Source organism: Leptonychotes weddellii, chromosome 16, assembly GCF_054177405.1.
Source record: "Leptonychotes weddellii isolate Sample4059 chromosome 16, ASM5417740v2, whole genome shotgun sequence".
Taxonomy (NCBI): domain Eukaryota; kingdom Metazoa; phylum Chordata; class Mammalia; order Carnivora; family Phocidae; genus Leptonychotes; species Leptonychotes weddellii.
In genome coordinates this window covers 50543664-50555610 of record NC_138384.1, presented here as the reverse complement: position 1 = coordinate 50555610, position 11947 = coordinate 50543664, and the positions used below count along the sequence as shown (strand labels likewise).

The 11947-nt window shown below is 56.5% G+C and overlaps 1 protein-coding gene across 4 annotated transcripts; it reads left to right on the top strand.

Moving 5' to 3' along the window:
- Positions 1–1303: 1303 nt before the first annotated feature.
- On the top strand, positions 1304–10662 carry MZF1 (myeloid zinc finger 1). Of its 4 annotated transcripts, XM_081807730.1 has the most exons (7): positions 1692–1786; positions 2146–2327; positions 3100–3535; positions 3978–4161; positions 4847–4917; positions 5033–5153; positions 9033–10662. In XM_081807730.1, the coding sequence occupies exons 3-7, from the start codon at positions 3140–3142 to the stop codon at positions 10478–10480; spliced, it is 2220 nt and encodes a 739-aa protein (XP_081663856.1). In that variant the 5' UTR covers positions 1692–1786; positions 2146–2327; positions 3100–3139; the 3' UTR covers positions 10481–10662. The 4 variants fall into 4 exon arrangements, with proteins under 4 accessions (XP_006747842.1, XP_081663856.1, XP_081663855.1 ...); XM_006747779.3 differs by lacking the exon at positions 2146–2327 and having other exon boundaries at positions 1304–1786; XM_081807729.1 differs by lacking the exon at positions 1692–1786 and having other exon boundaries at positions 1799–2327; positions 4059–4161.
- The last annotated feature ends 1285 nt before the right edge of the window (positions 10663–11947 follow it).

Genomic DNA, 11947 nt, shown 5'->3' with positions numbered 1-11947 from the left:
GGTTTGTCCCCCATCCTGGAGAATTAATTCCGCTGAGACTGTCAAGTGTTTTTTTAAAGGTTAAAAATAAACTCAGTGAGGGGCACCTGGGTGGCTCAGTAGTTAAGCGTCTGCCTTCGGCTCTGGTCATGATCCCAGCCTGCTTCCCCCTCTCCCACTCCCCCTGCTTGTGTTCCCTCTTTCGCTGTGTCTCTGTCAAATAAATAAATAAATAAAATCTTTTAAAAATAAATAAATAAATAAACTCAATGAGTGCGTGTCAAAGAGCTATTTACCTCATGGAGGGAACTAGCAGCAGGATGACATAGGTAGTTCCAGGAAGATGAGGAAGAAGGAACAGAAAGGGTGAAAGAAATGAGGAACACTGAAATAAAAGCCCAAAGTCGAATGAGTGCCCTACAGGGCAGCGGCCCCGGGTGTCTCAGTTCCTGCTCAGTGTCCTAGGGGTGATACAACTCTAACCCCAAGCATTTGCAGCCTGGATTCTGATCGAAAGGTAGTTCCGAGACTACTTGGTATACAATGCTAGGAAATGCAGAGAGGGCCCCCAACCATCTTTTTTCGTCCTATTGTCAAATTTTGGATACGTTTTCCTAACAAATCTACCTCCAACTGTCTCTCTTCTTGCTGTCACCCTTCTCTAGGTCTTTGAAAACTCTCCCTCCATCCATCTTTGGTGTATCTCAAAGTTCTGTCCCTTTCTCTCCCTTTGCCTCTGTATGCCTGTATTCCTTGTCTGTATCTTGTCTTTGTGAACCTCTTCTTCCTCTCCCTCTGTCTCTCCTTTCATACCCATCCCTTCCTGATCTCCCTCCCCCTTGCTAACTTTTCTGACACTCCTGTCTACCCGGGCCTGACTCTCTGATCCTCTGGCTTCTTATCACATTCTCTAAGTCTCTGAGAGTGGAAATCCCTCCCTGATGACTTTCTTTCCTATCGGTGTCTCGGTCTCTGAATCTGTTCTATTACGTTCACCGTCTCTCCTCAAATCTCTCTGCCCCTGAGTAGGCCCCCACAGGCTCTGGGCCTCTCCCTGCCCCTGTCTTTGTGTCTGTCTCTCCTCACTGTCTCGCTCGACTTCCCTGCCCCTGTCGGCTTCCCAAGCCCTACCCCACCTTCCCCATCGCCTCTCAGATGCCCACCAGGTCCCCGGGGTTGCGCTGGAGACCGTCGGGTCGGCCCCACAGGTTACCATGGAGACTCCCAGGCCCGCCTACCGCTCACGAACACAAAGGAACGTCGCGCGGTTCTAGCGCACACGGAGGGCCCAGCCGACTACATTTCCCAGAAAGCACTGGGCCGGGCCTCTTTGCAATTTGCAGTCCGGGCGGGCAGTGGAGGAGTGCCCCCTTTTTCTGCAAAAGGTTGCCATGGAGACATGGGCTGACGGCGTCCTAGCGAGAGCGGTGATTGGTGCAGAACCCTGCTAATCCCTGGAAGGCCCGTCAAGAATTGAGGCAAACGTGGTGGGGGGCATGCGCGGTTGGGAAGGCAGTCCTGCTGTCCGTGGCCCCCTGAGAAGCTTGCGCACGTCGACGGGGCACGGACGCCTGGATCCGAGGCGGGGAGCGCGGGAAGAGGCGGCCGGGCGTGTGATCTGATCGTTGCGAACAACGCTACCCCGGGGAACGGGAGGATGGGGGGAAAAGGAGGAGAGGGTGGGGGAAGGGCTAGGAGGCACTCGGGCTGATGCGTGGAGCATTCTGGGAGACATAGTCCGGCCGGGGAGGGGGAAGTCGGCGAGTGCGCATGCTTAGGAGCGCGGAGCGGCCGGCTGAGCGTGGAGGTGAGGGCGGGGACCTCTCAACGAGGAAGGCTTGGGGGGGACCGGGGCGGCGGCCGCGGGCTCTTGGATTCCCGCTACCCGGCGGGACCCGGAGCGCAGAGCAGGGACCTAGCACTCCTTCTCGGCGAGCCGGGCGCTGTCGCACGATGCTCTTCAATCACTGTGCATTGCCACAGCGACAAGGTCTAGGAGCCCCGCCCCCCGGTTGCCATAGCGGCACTAAACCCGCCGGGGGAGCGGGGCCGGGGGGGGGGGGCGTCTCTCGAAAGTGGAAGTTGCTCTTCAAGATTTCTGGTAAATGTAGTTCAGGAAGCTTCGCAGTGGCTGGCTGGCTTAAAAATGGTCCAACTTTCTCCCAGGGTTGCAGGTTGGCCTGGAACCTTGAGGAACGGAAGTTTGACCCACGGGATCCGGCGGCCCTGGAAATCGAATCTACTCACTTAATAAACTCAGATTTCTTCACAAAGCCCGCACATTATTCCCAGCTGCAAAGGGAGCAGCAATGGCGGGGGAAGGGGGGCATCCCCTCTTACGGGGGACGGTAAAGATGGGGAAACTGAGGTTCACAGAAACTCGCCAGGGTTACGTAGCAAATAGGCAAGATCAGAATCTCCGACCTTGCTTGCAGGCGCCTGGTCCAGTTGTCTTGGGGCCTTTGTGGGCCCCCTGGAAGCTCCCATCACCTCCTAACCCTGCCTAAATCAGGAAGCTGAAGAGATGGTGGGGCCTTACATGGTGTGATAAGTTGGGCCTGTTCAGAGGATGGGGCTGAATGGCGGGGGAGAGGGGGATGCTGCCTGGAGGCGTGGCCACAGAGTTGACCTTGCCCTTCTGTGGGGGTGGGGAGCAGGTGGAGGGAGGCTGCCCGGTGGAACGAAGCTGAGAGACTTGATGGGAGAGTGGGTGGTGCAATGATGGGCTGGTGTTCCGAGGCGGGAGGGGGGCCTGTAGTGGTGCTTATGCCTACGTGGTAAATATTGCAAATGTCATTTACCTGGCAGTGGGAGAGCCGCAGGGCAGGGATGGGGTGGTGCATGTAGAAGAGCAGGATTTAAGGGAGGAGTGCCTTCTATGCCTAAGAAGCACCCTGTGTTTGGAACAGGGGAATGCCAGAGACTGTGTGTAGGTCCCAGCTAGAGACCAGAGACACAGGTGCCTGGCATGTGACCACCACTCTGTGCCTCAGTTTTCTTATCTGCCTTCTACTCAGTGGAGGTCTGAAGATGGAACAACGAAGCATACAGTAGACGCTCAAAAAAGCATTTGCTGCCACTGTTTGTCCTCGCAGTAGCCTCATCCTATTCCTCTCCTAGGGGAAGACATTATCCTCGGAGCCCCCGCCCAGTCTTTCCAATGAGGCCTGCAGCACTAGGCTCCCCAGGTCACATGTCCCTGGAAGATGAGGGACCTGTCATGGTGAAGCTGGAGGACTCTGAGGAGGAGGGTGAGGCCGCCCCGTGGGATCCCGGCCCAGAGGCTGCACGCCAGCGTTTTCGACACTTCCACTATGAGGAGGAAGAGGGTCCCCGTGAGGCCCTGGCCCGGCTCCGGGAGCTGTGTCGCCAGTGGCTGCGGCCCGAGGCGCACTCCAAGGAGCAGATGCTGGAGCTCCTGGTGCTGGAGCAGTTCCTGTGCGCACTGCCCCCTGAGATCCAGGCCCGTGTGGAGGGACAGCGGCCAGGCAGCCCTGAGGAGGCCGCTGCCCTGGTCGAGGGGCTGCGCCAGGAGCCAGGAGGCCCCCGCAGATGGGTGAGTCAGTGGCCCTGAGCCAGGATCCAGGCTGGAACAGTATCCAGCTCTGCCTCACCCTGGAGAGTGCCATGCTTGACCAGACACCTGTTCCTTGTGGTTTGGAAGTGGTCACTTGCAGCAGACCTTGTGTGAGAGTAGCCAAGCTTCCAGGGCCAGCTTCACTGGCCCATCCCTGCATCACGTGGAGTCATGGACGCGGGAAGGGATGCAGGGTGGAGAGAGAGGGAGACCACTGGGCATTCGTGGGTGTAAGCAGCAGGAGAGCAAATGCAGGTGGTCCCTTCACTCCTGACTCAGTGCTGGGGGGATGTGGGTCCATGGAGAACCTCGTGGGTCAGGACCTGGGGTCCTGTGATGGGGAAGATGCCCATGAACCCCCTGCTTGTACCCAGCCGAACTCTCTGCATGGGTCCCTGATGGAGGGGGGGCGCCTCCCCAGGTCACAGTCCAAGTGCAGGGTCAGGAGGTGCTATCAGAGAAGATGGAGCCCTCCAACTTCCAGCCCCTCCTTCAAACCAAGCCTCAGACTCCAGAATGTGGGCCTAGGACACCATCTGAAGCCACACAAGAGTCACCACTGGGCCTTCGGGTGAAAGAGGAGCCCACGGTTACAGAGGACCCAGGTGAGGGCGGCCAAGGCATGCATGGCCCAAAGCCTGATTGGGTAGACCAGAGGAGTCTGGCCTCAACAGCCTGAAGGTCACCTGCTGGATGGAACTATTCATGTGCACTGGTGTGCCCCCCTCCCCCCCCTCCCGGCACTCCATCCTGCCTAGCCAGTGGCCATCACTGTTCCTCACATGCCAAGTCTGTCACAGCTGTGTTTCTGTGCTCTCCCCCGGCATGGCGCAGGCTGTTGGGGTTTCGAGGTGGGGAGGCATGTGGGGTTCGCTCCCCAAGAAGATCCATTGAGAGACGATAGCTGGTCTCTGGGGAGCAGGCAGCAGGCTTGAATATGGGTAGGTGTGGCTGAGGGAGGACCCCAGGGTGCTGGGAGGCATGCCCCTCCCTATTTTACTCCTTCCAGGCAGATGCCAGCGCTGGCCACCCACACTCTGCATCATTCCTGTGTGGACCCTGGTGCAGTGCTCCTCTCTACCCTCACTGGCCTTCCTGCCCAGGGCTCATGCAGGGGGGCAGGGCACAGACCTGAGTCTGTCTCATCCTGCTACAGCTCCTCCTATGGCCTTCCAGGGGGTTCTGCCTTACTCCAGCCCCAAGCGTGGATTCCAGCATCTGGCATATCACTGAGGAGGGCAGTGGGGTGGGAACACCCTTGGGCCACCTGACCCCAACCTTCCTCTACAGAGCTTCTGGATTCTGGGCCTGCAGCCAACCCCCAAGAAGCCACTTCCACTCTCCTGCCTGAAGAGGCCCAGGTGAGCCCCGTACAAGCCATCCTCCCTGTGTGGGGAGCCTCAGTGGGTGGGGGTCGGGTAGGTCCCTCTCTGAGCCTAGCTGGGCATAGACGAGCAGCGACCACTGTGGTTTCAGGACTGTGAGATAGGGCTGGACCAGGCCTCTCCCCACAGTGAGACTGTGCTTGAAGGGCCTTCATGGAGGGAGCATCCTGGGGCCCTGTGGCAGGAGGAAGCTGGGGGCATCTTCCCTCCAGGTGAGTGAGACCGGGCATGGTGGGGCTGGGCCCTCTGCATGGGCAGCACCACATTCACCTAACCCACTCCTGGCCCTGCCCTCTCACTCCAGCATCTCCAAGCTCCTCCATTCTGTGGACTGTTTCTTGCAACATATAACCTTCTGTGCTCTCCCCTGGCATGGAGTAGGCTGTTGGGGTTTTCCTCAAGCCCTCTGCTGACTTCAGGCTCCCTCCAGGTGCTGCTCCCCACCACAGTAAAACCTGAGAACAGGGCCTGTATTCCCCAGACCCCCATCCTCTCCCAGCCCTAGCATTCCTGGAAGGTCCATAGATTCTGGGTTTGCCCTACTGATTGGGTAGCAGGGGAGGGAGGGTCTGGATCTGGCAAGGACCTCCAGTTAGCAGACAGTGGGTGGGCAGGAGGGACCTGGATCAAGCAGGACAGAAGAGGAAGCCAATGGCCCCCTGCTGTCCACCTCAGCTATACTGCTCTCAGTCTGCCATCGTCCAGTGTCTCTGCCTCTTCTTCCTTGTTCCCTGGACCCCTCCTCTTTCTTGGTTTACTCCCTTGCTCTAGTGGACCTTCCTGGGAACTCTGGTATGGGAGATAAAAAGTTCTGAGGTGCTACATCTCTAAAACACACTTACCTAACATTCTATATTAGGCTACTTGGGCTGCATGAAGAATTCTTGTTACTAATTCAGTTTCAAAGCTTTTTCATCATCATTGTTGGTAAGCCTTTTCAGTTTGAAATTCATACCTCTCATTTTTGGGAAACTGGCTTGAATTGTTTCTCTGATTTCCTTTCCCTCCATTGTTTTGTTCCCTTGTTTCTGGAATGCGTATTACTTGGCTGTTGGCTATATTGCTTCCTCAGTATGGTCTCTTAACCTCAACCCAGCCTTTTGCCAGGATGGGGAAAAGAGATCCAGGAATCAGAGCTACAGCAGTGCCCACTATTTGCTCAGAATTCTGTGCAGACAGAGCCCAGGGCTGGTCCATGCAGTAGTTCTGAACAGCCTCCCCAGCGTGCTTCGTGGCCCTGCCCCTTCACCTCCATGGCCAGAGCTACCTGGTACCTCTAACTCCCAAACTTTTCTTCGAGTCTTCTTTGGGGTCAGAGTGATTTTTTTTTTTCTTCCATTTTCCTCACTGCTGGCTTAGTATTCACTTTCTACAGTCTGCTACACAGTTACTCTTTGCCCCTCAGCTTTCCAGAATAGAAAATGTCAGAGGTTTGTTTGTTTCCTTTCCTCTTCTTTAACCTTTGTGGATTTTATGCCCCAAGAAACAAAAACTTTGTTGTTGTTTTTACTGTTGTTTCAGGATGGGACTAACTTAAATAGATACCATTATTAGCCAGAAGTCCCTATTCGCTATGTTTTTTGTCAATAAGGATTCTAAGTCTTTCTTTTTTCATAATGTCCTTGTTTCATGGATGCTGATCCGTCCTTTGAGGATTTGGACATACTTTAGTGTCCTTTCCAAACTGGTTAGCTAGTTTGGTTTCTTCAGGTGTGAATTCTCCCAACTGCTTGCACTGTTGACAGTCTGCCCTTCATAGCTGTAGGACCTTCCTGTTTGTCCCCACATGAGACAAGCATCCTGGTGGGTGAGAGGCTGCCACAGGATCCATCATAACCCTGAAGTGGAAGGATCATCTGGGCCCCAGGATGTTCAGTGAAGGTACTTCTGGAACCCAGCCAAAAGCAAGCAGCTTATTCCTGGCCAGGTCTGTGGGAGGACTGCACTAACCTAGCCCATGTCCTCAACCCCGAGCTTCATGACAGAGCCTGGCTTTAATCCCCAGGTCTAAAGCCCCAGGGGCTTTAGAGCTCACTGCACAGGCTCTGGATTCCTGAACCTCACCAACTGTCCTTTCTTCCTTTGGAGTTGCCCAAAATATTTTTAAATTTTTTCTCAGGTTCTGTTGTCGTTTCTGCATGTTGGAGTTGAGGGAGTAGGATCTGGCACATCCCCCATCTGCTGTTTTAGTCTTCAGCTGGCTGGCCAGGCTCGGCCTTGTGCTTTGTGGCCGACCACTGCCTCCAATTTGGACCTGCTTCTCTCTCAGTTCACAACCCCACAGTCTTTCAGCTTTCTCCATCCACACTGGCGGCACCACCTCAGACTCCTTGGCGGGTTCCTTCTTTGCAGCCCTGTTCTCTCCGTTGACAACCGCGGCTCCCAGCTTCAAACACTCATTCCCTTCAGTTACCTTGGTCTCTCCATTAAGGATGCCTGGCTGCTCTCCTCACCCCTCAACCAACCATCTCTGCAGCCACTGTCTTCATCATAATATTGTGAATAGCTAATGCATTCACATGTTAGAAAATTCAAAAGGCACGAGGAAGTATACAGTATAATGCCCTTCTCTTGCCTGTGTTACGCAGTCTTGTTCCCCAACAGCCAACATTACCATCTTCTTATGCATCCTTCCAAAAAGATTTTGTGCATAAAAGAGCAAACACAAATTCAAATACATACCTTTTTCCCCTTTAAAACACACGTGAAGGTCTAATCACCATGTTTCACACCTGACATTTTTTGTGCATCTTCCCACTTCACACAGCAACAAATACTCTTGTCTCTGGACAGCTGCATGGAGCCCCACTGTGGCTCGCTGTGGAGACACTTATCCATCCAGGCAGGCTCCTGCTGACATTCCTTTGGGTGGAGTTTCAGTGACGGACTGAGAAATCTCGTATATATAGGTCATTTTGGACAGTGGGGAACACAACTGTTGAAGTGCATGAAAGTGAAACTTTCATTTTAATGTATTTTGCCCCACTGACTTCCCATTAAATGCTCACCAGCAAGGCATGCAAACACCTGAGTCCCTCTGGGGAGAGTATGAAAATGGTAGTCGAGTACAGCTCTAATTTGCAGTTTCTTATTAGGTGTGAACTCAGCATATTTTATGGGACACAGCATTAGTTACATCCTTTGCCTGTGTTTGTCAGGTCATCGGTCTTGTTGATTAATTGGAGCTCTTTACTTAGAAGCTTAATTAGCCCTTTGCTTCTGGAAAATGTGTTTGTCATTCCTTTTTTGGCTCCAGGGTTGTCTTTGCTGTGCACAAATGATCTCCTTTGATACAGTATAATTTATGACTTTACTGTGGCAACTTACGGATTTTCTGTCACCCACTGAAGCCCTTGCTAGTCTCTTAGTCTCCCTGATTTAACTTCCTTCAGCTTTTCTCTTTCTCTAGCCCCTGCTTCTCAGCTGCATTTGCTCACACCTCCCTTCTCACACAGCATCTAATGCTGGAGGGCCACAGCGTGGCTAGGACCTGCTCCTTCTTTCCATAGAGACCCACTCTTATTTGATCACACACGGGCCAGGGCTCTGTGTGCCATGCAAATGCCACAGCACCCATGTTCACATTTCCTGAAGCCCGAGCCCCAACTCCTGCACCCCACAGCCTGCATGCAGTCTCTCTCCCTCAGATGCCCCATGGACATCCCAAGCAAGGCACATCAGACCAAAGTCCTGCCGCCTACCCCCCTCCCATCCCCCTTTCTTTCCTGTTGGGTCCACTTCCAACCCCCCTCAGACCCACCCACTTCTGTGTATTTGTAGAAACCATCATCACTAGTGCAGGGCCACCTGCCCCATATCTGCCCTACAGCCCTTCCAGAAAGGCGATGCTTGCAAACTGAAGCCAGGCCTGGAAAGCTTGTCGCCATCTTCTGAATCTTCCTCATGCTAGGTTCTGTCCCACCGATGCCTCTGTAGGGAGGCCTGCACAGAAAGAATCCTTACCCCTGCCACCTCTGTCAGCCTCACTGGCTAGTTTTAGGTCCTTCTAGTTTACCCTGTTTACCATGGGCTGGAGTGGGGCCAGGCGCAGTTCTCTTGGTATGAATGAGGGATCCCCTTGTGCAATGCAGGGTTTGCGCTCCACATGGACAGCATCTCTGCTGGCCCAGGCACTGTGAGCCCCCACCTCCACATCCCCTGGGACCTCGGCATGGCCGGCCTCACCGGCCGACTCCAGTCACCCTCCCGTGAAAGTGACTTCTCACATGCACTCGTGCTCCCCAGTGGCCCTGGAGGTGAGCAGAACCCCACGAACGAGGGTCCCCGCCAGCTCCTGGGCCCCATACTGCCCACTGCCCGCTGGCGCGCGCCCAGGACCCAAGGCCGGGGCCGGGGCCGCCCCAGCACAGGCCCCGCGGTGGGGCGGGGCGGCCGCTGCGACGTGTGTGGGAAGGTGTTCAGCCAACGCAGCAACCTACTGAGGCACCAGAAAATACACACGGGAGAGCGGCCATTCGTGTGCGGCGAGTGTGGCCGAAGCTTCAGCCGAAGCTCGCACCTTCTGCGCCATCAACTCACGCACACCGAGGAGCGGCCGTTTGTGTGCGGCGACTGTGGCCAGGGCTTCGTGCGCAGCGCGCGCCTGGAGGAGCACCGGCGAGTGCACACAGGCGAGCAGCCCTTCCACTGCGCTGAGTGCGGCCAGAGCTTCCGGCAGCGCTCCAATCTGCTGCAGCACCAGCGCATCCACGGCGACCCCCCGGGCCCCGGCACCGCGCCCAGCGCGCCCCCCACGCCTCCCGGCGCGCCGGAGCCCCCCGGCCCCTTCCCCTGCAGCGAGTGCCGCGAGAGCTTCCCGCGGCGAGCCGTGCTCCTGGAACACCAGGCAGTGCACACGGGTGACAAGTCCTTTGGCTGCGTGGAGTGTGGCGAGCGTTTCGGCCGCCGCTCCGTGCTGCTGCAGCACCGGCGAGTGCACAGCGGCGAGCGACCCTTCGCCTGCGCCGAGTGCGGCCAGAGCTTCCGGCAGCGCTCCAACCTCACACAGCACCGGCGCATCCACACAGGCGAGCGGCCCTTCGCCTGTGCGGAGTGCGGCAAGGCCTTCCGCCAGAGGCCCACGCTCACGCAGCACCTGCGCGTGCACACAGGCGAGAAGCCCTTCGCCTGCCCGGAGTGTGGCCAGCGCTTCAGCCAGCGTCTGAAGCTCACGCGCCACCAGCGGACGCACACCGGGGAGAAACCCTACCACTGCAGCGAGTGTGGCCTGGGCTTCACCCAAGTCTCGCGGCTCACCGAGCACCAGCGTATCCACACGGGTGAGCGGCCCTTTGCCTGCCCTGACTGCGGCCAGAGCTTCCGGCAGCACGCCAACCTCACCCAGCACCGGCGCATCCACACGGGCGAGCGGCCCTACGCGTGCCCGGAGTGCGGCAAGGCCTTCCGCCAGAGGCCCACGCTCACGCAGCACCTGCGCACCCACCGGCGCGAGAAGCCCTTTGCCTGCCAGGATTGTGGCCGCCGCTTCCACCAGAGCACTAAGCTCATCCAGCACCAGCGCATCCACAGCGCGGAGTAACCCCCTTCTCTGCGCCTCGGCTTTGGGCCTTTTGTCGGGGGAGGGGAGCGCGTTCGCTCAGAACACTTACCTCACAGGGTGGTTGTGAGGCCTCTCATCAAGTTTGGGTACAGGCGGGCCCCCCCAGGACGTGGCTCCCAGTAGGTGCTCAATAAACAGTAGGCAGAACACGGGTCTGGAAATGTGCCCACTCAGTGCCTCCCCACCTGCGCGGGTCCCCCTGCCCACCCCCGCCTTCCCCCACTTCGGCAACCGTGCAGTCTCTGTGAGAGCCAAGGACTCCTACCAGCCCCCCGAGGTCTGTGGGTGCCACCTGTTTGCCCATGATGCCTTCCACCCTCACAGCCATGGGCCAAGCCAACTGCCAGGTGAGAACTGGCCCGGTTTTCCCCTGCCAGCCAAGATCATCAAGTGCAGTAGAAGTAGCAGACTGGTGCCCAGCAGGCCAGAGCTGGGGATGTGTTTGTAAAACTTTAAACCTAGGAAGCCATTTCTTAGGCATAAAAGCTAGGTTTTATCTGGAAATCTAGATTCTTTCACGCATGTTAACTACCAGTGGACGCTGAGGTTAGGTTCCCCTTAGGATAGTACCCCAACCAGTCCAGGAATCAAAGTCCACTGGAGGCCCCAGGCCAGTTCCCTAGCCCTCTAGTGATCACTCGCATTCCGTGGGCCACAGCTGCCGCCAACCCTGGCCAGGTGTGCGACCCCCAAGGGCTCCCCCACACTGGGTGGTGGTCTCTATGAGGAATGTGTTCAGTGGCAAGTCACAGGAAACACAGCTGTTAGCAGCTTCCATGAAAGTACACATGCTGCCAGTGCAGGTTCGGCGTCTTACACACTGGGCTGGCATCTCTGGAACCCTCTAGACTTTTCCCATGCCACTGCCTCTTGGTCTAGTTACCTTACCCTTCCATCCCGTTGTCCAGGCCCTTGACCTAGCACCTCCCCCCACCTCCAACCGGTGGGTACCTTGGGGGTGCCAAAAGCAGGATGAAAAGCAGTGCCAAAGAAAAGATCTTCATGCATCAGGATCTGGCTTGGGACCTAAACCCCACTCTGGGCAGGGGTCAGCCTGCCCTTGGCCTGAGGGGTTCTAAACACAATCTTTTGAGGCTAATGTGTCCAAGCTTCTTCCAGGGATACAGCTGGACTTTGCTACAAGACTGGGGTCCTGAAATCAGGGAAAGAAGATAAGCCAGCCTCGGCCAGAAGCTTCCAATGGTCACCCCAGAGGTGTGTTCCCTGCCTCTTTCCCTCCGCTACTCCACCCCTCTCTCCACCTCCCCCCTGGCCTACCCCTAGCCAGAACCAGGGCCACTCTGGTCAACAGCTCCCCATGTGTAGAGGCACTGCCATGTGGCACAGTCAGGAGGAGGGGAGAGGTCCCCTGGGCCCTATGCCAACACTTACTGTCCTCTCCAACCACAAACGGAACTCTGAGGACCCTGACCTGGGATATACTAA